This window comes from Pipistrellus hanaki (genome assembly GCF_964339955.1).
Source record: "Pipistrellus hanaki genome assembly, chromosome: 8".
NCBI lineage: Eukaryota > Metazoa > Chordata > Mammalia > Chiroptera > Vespertilionidae > Pipistrellus > Pipistrellus hanaki.
Window position 1 is genome coordinate 45,508,513 of NC_140510.1, and position 6,734 is coordinate 45,515,246.

General features: G+C 36.9%; 1 protein-coding gene across 2 annotated transcripts in view; it reads left to right on the forward strand.

Annotated features, from left to right (window-relative positions):
- Positions 1-4,755, forward strand: part of DYNC1I2 (dynein cytoplasmic 1 intermediate chain 2) — a 47,040-nt gene extending 42,285 nt beyond the window's left edge. For both annotated transcript variants that reach the window (XM_084892324.1, XM_084892323.1), the window contains 3 exons: positions 1,232-1,372; positions 2,424-2,549; positions 4,115-4,755. In XM_084892324.1, coding sequence (XP_084748450.1) covers positions 1,232-1,372; positions 2,424-2,549; positions 4,115-4,228 — 381 coding nt within the window. In that variant the 3' untranslated portion in view covers positions 4,229-4,755. The remainder of the gene's footprint in view (positions 1-1,231; positions 1,373-2,423; positions 2,550-4,114) is intronic.
- The last annotated feature ends 1,979 nt before the right edge of the window (positions 4,756-6,734 follow it).

A 6,734-nucleotide genomic window follows, 5' to 3' on the forward strand; every position in this document is an offset into this window, starting at 1 on the left:
GAATGGGAAAAGATAGCTTTTCTAGTTGTATTGTCTGGGTGAAAGTTCTCCTGTGTTTCTTGCAAAGCAGCTATATGTCTTTATCTGCCTATCTCTCTGAGATATGCCTTTTTATATTTCTTTAGCTATCTCCCTCTTGATCTGAGATATGCCTTCTATATATTTCTTTACCTATCTTTTTTTAAAAAATATATTTTATTGATTTTTTACAGAGAGGAAGGGAGAGCGATAGAGAGCTAGAAACATCGATGAGAGAGAAACATCGACCAGGTGCCTCTTGCACACCCCCTACCGGGGATGTGCCCGCAACCAATGTACATGCCCCTGACCGGAATCGAACCTGGGACCTTTCAGTCCACAGACCGACGCTCTACCACTGAGCCAAACCGGTTTCGGCTATATATTTCTTTACCTATCTATGTAAGATATGCCTTTTCTGTTCCTTTTCACCTCTATCTGAACCTTCTCTTTCCTTTGCCCCTACTGTGCTGTATTCCACAGATTGGATACTGCCCCCAGAAGTTTCTCTTTGGTGAGACTCGGTCTTTAAAGAACTCGTTGGTTTGTTAGTTTGAAAGTTTATAGGGCTCAGTCTGCACCATTAGACCCTACTTATATCACGTGGAATCTGCGTGCATTTATTTATAAATGAAATTGTGTCAGAATCCCTCACAGTTTCTGCTATTCTCAGACTGACCCCCATGCTGGCCACTGAGCATCTGCTATTGACTGTGAGGCTCTGTTCTCTGGCTAGCAGAAGCCCGCGTGCCTTCCCACATGCCCTGCCTCACAGATGCTCATACTGTGCAGGTCTTGTACTTGTCAGAGGTTTGTTTTTACCTGCTTACATTCGGAGCTTTGTCTCCTGATCTTGTTGTAGATGTCTGTGAATCTTTGATTTTGCTATACTTTATCTGGGTTTATGGGGAGATTTAGAGGAGATTAAAAAATAATGTGTCATTGCTATCCTCTTCTTAGAATCCTCTCATTGATAGATGTTTTTAAAGTACCTTCTATTCCTTTTTTTAAACAGTATGGTTAACTATAAGTTAAAAAAAGAAAAAGAAAATGCAGTCCAATAATTGACTCTTAGTTCCATTAACTCCAGCTAATTCTATAGTGACACAATTATGGGAACTTTTTCTAGGCTGAGTTAAATATCATAAAATGTTATACCTGTTGAATATATGTCATATTTTGACTATGCTAAGAATCAACTTTTCCCTTTCAGAATAACAAGCCCTTATACTCATTCGAAGATAATTCAGACTATGTTTATGATGTTATGTGGTCACCCACCCACCCAGCCCTGTTTGCATGTGTGGATGGCATGGGGAGGCTGGATTTGTGGAATCTCAATAATGACACAGAGGTAAGTGGGAAAATAACAAAAAATACACAGAAAAATAGAAAATTGGAGAGTTATTAAATAATTTGTGAAATTCTTTCTATCCCAAGGAATGTAAAAGGCTCTGTGAGTGTAGCATCATCACAAATAAGCTTTGTATCCTAATGATAAACTGCATTAAACTTGTATCTGTAATCCCTTGAAGTAAAATTCTTGGGTTATACAGGGCAAGGAAGGTGATATATTGGGCATATAAAAAATTTAACGCTACTAACTGCTAGTTTAGTACATCTTAATTATAGTTTTTCTTTGTAACAGCATGCTAGGGGTTAAATTTATAATTTGGGGTTGACTGGTAGCAATTAGAAGGATTATTTTTAGTCATATTTCAAATTTTTTAAAAATTGTATTGTGCTCTGGTCTGAGTCAAGCATTGAATGTTTGCTTTCCATGTGGCAAGAAAATCTCTTTCTTCAGTCTATGAGAGAGGTAGTCAGATTGCAAGGGGCTGGTGCCATTGTGTTGGTGCATCATTCTCCCTGCTTCATGGAACCAGGGGCTTTAAAAAAAAACTCATACTGTACCTTCAGTAGGAACTCTTTCCAAGAACTGTGGGTCAAATCACAAGTTTCAGCTGACAGAGCTGCAAGCTACAAATTTAATTCCTGTCCTCTAAAATTAAACCATAATCTGTTTATGAGGGCTTTTGAAATGTTTCTTTAAAATGGGGTTTTGGCCATCTGTTGTCAAACAGCTTGACTTCTTAAGGAAGTTAAAACAACAAAGAATGCTTTATTAAAGAGAAGATCTTTCAGCATGATGTATCCAGTCATGTGAGAATTTCTTATATAAAGACTTAAGTTATTTTCCCAAACCATTTTCAAGGATTGACTATAATGTCATTCATAATGTACGTATCACTGAATGGCAAGAACGTTGGGAAAATTCTTTATCTATTTTCATCTTTGTCTTTAAAAATGTAGCCAGATTGGAAGAAAGAAGAATTACTATTTTACATGTTTATAGAAATCTTGATGAAACTTTTAACACTGCACTATATTTTAAATGACTTTAGGTGCCAACTGCCAGTATTTCTGTGGAGGGTAATCCTGCTCTTAATCGTGTAAGATGGACCCATTCTGGAAGAGAGATTGCCGTGGGTGATTCGGAAGGACAGATTGTTATATATGATGTGGGAGAGGTATGGGACTCACTGACTATAATTTTGACACATCTATTTAGCTTTCACAATATAGTATAACTCTATCTTCATGGTTAAAACTAATCTTTGTGGTTCATGAATTGTATAAACTATATGGTTGTAAAGATAGCACTTACTTTCTACCATAGGAAGGACTCTTGAGATTAACTTTCTTTCTAAACTGGATGTCCTGTGTCCCCATGCAATAGATTTTGAGGGTAATATCATATGTTGGAAGTACCTTGCTTCTTGAAGCAGGCATTGCTGGAAGCTAGAAATTCTTTAGGCATAATAAGAAATTTGGAGTTATAGTTGGACTTTCAAGCTTCACAGAATTGATATTGAGATAAGATTTTATTTTTCTGTATTCATATATTTGTTTGGACAAGGTAGTAAAAATCAGAGTAATATATTTTTTACAGTTTTCTGATGCCGTTGTGAAAAATGAATCTTGGCTCTCAAGCCTTTTGCAGAATCATTATTATTAAATCCAACAGGATGAGTTGCAGTTCTCTCCTTGGTGCTAGGTTGGCTGTACAAAATGCTGAGAAGTGATTTCCTTTTTTTTCAGTCCTGACTAGTGCCTTAGTCACTCCTTCTTTACTATGCCTTATGGGTCCCATCCTCTTGGACACCCCAAGGCTTCTAGCAGTTGGATCTGAAGAGTAGATTGAATTATTTAGAACAGCCAATTGAACTATTTGCATAAAAAGAATTATTCTGTATCAGCACTGTCCAATATGGTAGCCACTAGCCATATATGGCTGTTGAACACTAAAATGTGATTAGGACGATTGAAGAATTAAAATTTAGATTTTATTTAATTATAAGTACATTAAATGTAAGTAGTCAGATGTAGCCAGTAGGTACCATATTGGATTGGATATCACTGTCTAACCTAATCTAATTTTATAAACAGGCACATCCATTTGCTATGACGAATGGTTTGTGTCTAATATGGCAGTGTCACATTCCTCTAATATTATAATAACAGTTATCAAAAAATTTTGGTCATTGAACTGCTTCAGTGAGAAAAAAACATCACAAGCCTCTTTTCCCATTTTGCTTCTGGTGCATCACTAAGTGGAAGAAGTAGTGTACCTTCTGACGCAGGGATTAAGATATCAAGAAAGGTTATCTTGGGCTCCAAACAAACAAACAAAAAATACTTATGACACCAGTTCTTTTAAACCGTGCTTCAAAAACTAGTTCATACTAAGGAAAGTATAAAGTAAAGAAGTAAAACTTTTTAAGATTTCCCTCCCCATCAGTAAAAGTCATGAGCTAGTGTATTAGGAGTTATAGTTACAGAGCATCATTGTTATTTTCTCTCGCACTGATGGTGATAATAGCAAAATCATTTCTGAGGCTGCTAGGACACATTTCACAAACACTGTCTTTTGTTTCAGAATGTGTAAATCATTGTTATAGTCCCTGTAATTATGGAAAGGCCGTTCAGGTCAACTATTATTTTTAATGGAAAAGTTATTTGAAAACATTGAATAATAGCGAGTAAACTGATCTTTTATTTCAATATGTATAAAACATTTTCTTTCTTTTAACAGCAAATCGCTGTCCCCCGAAATGATGAATGGGCACGGTTTGGCCGAACGCTGGCAGAAATTAATGCGAACCGGGCCGATGCGGAAGAGGAAGCCGCTGCCCGGATACCTGCTTAGCCCTCAGACGAGGATGGGCAGCCTCAGGGGGTTGGGAGAAGACTCTTAAGTATTGTAGATCCTAAGACTATTTGCATGCTTCTGTCTAAATGATAATTAAAAGGAGATTTTTTGGATTCAACCATGGATTTAATGCAGCTAGCAAATCTTACAATGTCCCTTTTTATATAATATGCATCTTGTTTTGGATATGTGTCATTTTTAATATAGCTGACTAACTTTACTGAATGCAGCCTTTTTAAATTCTTATACACCAGGTGTATATTTGGTATTAGTTATTCTTTTGAGTTCTTTTCAACTTATAACACTATATACATTTATTTCTAAAGTACAGATTAAATAAGTTCATATTTTTAAATAATCATAATGCCCTGTTACACTGATAATGTTCTCACTAACCATAATATATAGAAACATCTTACCATAGCATGCATTCATCTATCGAGTTACCTTCTGATATTCTTTTTCTTTATAATTTTTGTGATAGTTATATATAAATAAAAACAAATATGGTTTAACTTTTCAAATTTTCATTTTGATTTACTCCCGCAATTTTAATTTTTCCTTTTCTTTTATAAAGTGTGGTGTTTTGTTTTGTTTTTTTATATCTTTAAGTTCCTGTTGTAAGCAGCCACTTCAAATGTAAGACTTTTGCCTTAACTATATCATACAGTGTACTGTAGATCTCCCAATTCATTATGAACTGATCTATATATATAAAAGGCTAATATACTGTATCTGACTGGTCGCTATGATGTGCACTGACCACCAGGGGGCAGACACTCAACGCAGGAACTGCCGGACGCTCACAGAGAAATGGCACCAAGGAATTGGTGCCCACAAAGCAACACTCAGCTTCCCTCAAGTAGGACATAGGCCCCGCCACCATCCCAGAGTGTCAGCCCACCAAATTGCAGCCGATGCTATTGAGACCCTAGAGCGCAAAATGTGGCCCACAGCCCAGCCCAGAGGGCACGTAGCAATCCCTGTATTTCAACGTTGTCATGAAATTTTCTAAACAAAAAAAATCCATACAATTAGGTGTATATTAGAGAGAATTGAGCTTCAGTTGCAGCTTCAGCTGCTCAATGACTGTGTGAGAACAGACTTGTTTAAAACATGACGTAGCATCCAAGGTGATGGTGTCATGCCTGATTCTTGGGCAGAAGCCTAGGATAAAAAGCCTCGTTTGATGATTTAGTGATGGGATTCCCATTGAGACTTTTTCCCCAACCTACATAGTTGCTATGTAGGCAGGAACGGAATTTGCTATCATCTTGCTAATTGCTAGGCAACTAGGGACCTTACCAGTTTGGGGGAAATACCTAGAAATACATTTTAACTCATTAAAAAAACGCTGAAAAATTAATTACTCATGGATCTGGTTTATAGATTATGGGGGCTTCTAGTGCTACTGGAGACAGTTGCCCATAGGCAAGAAAGACAGAACATCCATGTTCAGTATCCCTTTTGCAGTAGAGGATTATAAATAAGAACATTTCTTCGATCTTACTGCCCCGAAAGGTAATAATTTGCGTGTGCCTAGTTTGTTGTATTTTTATTTGCTCATACTCAGTGTATTATATTTTTTAAGTCATTTTCATATATAAGAACTACATTTTAGAAAAAAGATCCTGCAATCCTATCCAGCCCAACAGGAAAACTTTGGATATTTATCCTATAATTGTAATACTTTCCTAACTAGGCTGATGCTCTCAGACCTTTTGTTAGACTTTAGATTTACTGATTTTCTTTCCACTGGCCACAATTTCCTGTTCACAATTCCCCAACTTCTTAAAGTTTGAATGGGTTTAAGTTTTCAGTATGTAGCTTCTAGACACTGATAGTTTCAACATAGCCAATCAGCAGTCTTTTACAAACTTTTCGAAAATTACAGCATTTTGTGTTGTTAGTTTCATAGCAGGAATCTCCGTTTTGGCTTCTTAATAGTCCATTACCAGCTCCAGCCAGAGGATGGAATAGCTTGCACTCAGGTAAGCTTTCCGAAAGGCCTGCTTCACTTTGTGAGGTCATTTATGCAGACCTCCGGTAATGTATTACCCTGCTTCTCTTGTACTGATTTGGTCAGAGAGCTGTGGGGCATGATTGTGTGGGGTGTAGAACACACTACATGTTGCTGAACATGCAGAGCCCTGACTCTGTGACTCCCGAAATTAGGTATGCCGTCGGTAAGGCTCTGATGGCAAGTAATTTTATCTTTTGTGAATTTTTGTACTAAATTTTCTCTAAAACTTCTTTTCTGAACAAAGTAATGGAAATGTTTTGGAACATACCCATTATACTAAGGGCAACCAAAATTTTTAATTCTAAGAAATCACATCACAATTTGAGCCCTCAAATATTTTGGGGTAGCAGTAAACTGACAAGACATTTTTGTTGATAAACCTCACCGGGGATATTTTTTCCATTGATTTTTAGACAGAGTAGAAGGGAGGGGGAGAGCAGAGAGAAGTATCAGTGTGAGAGAGACACATCAGTTGGTTGC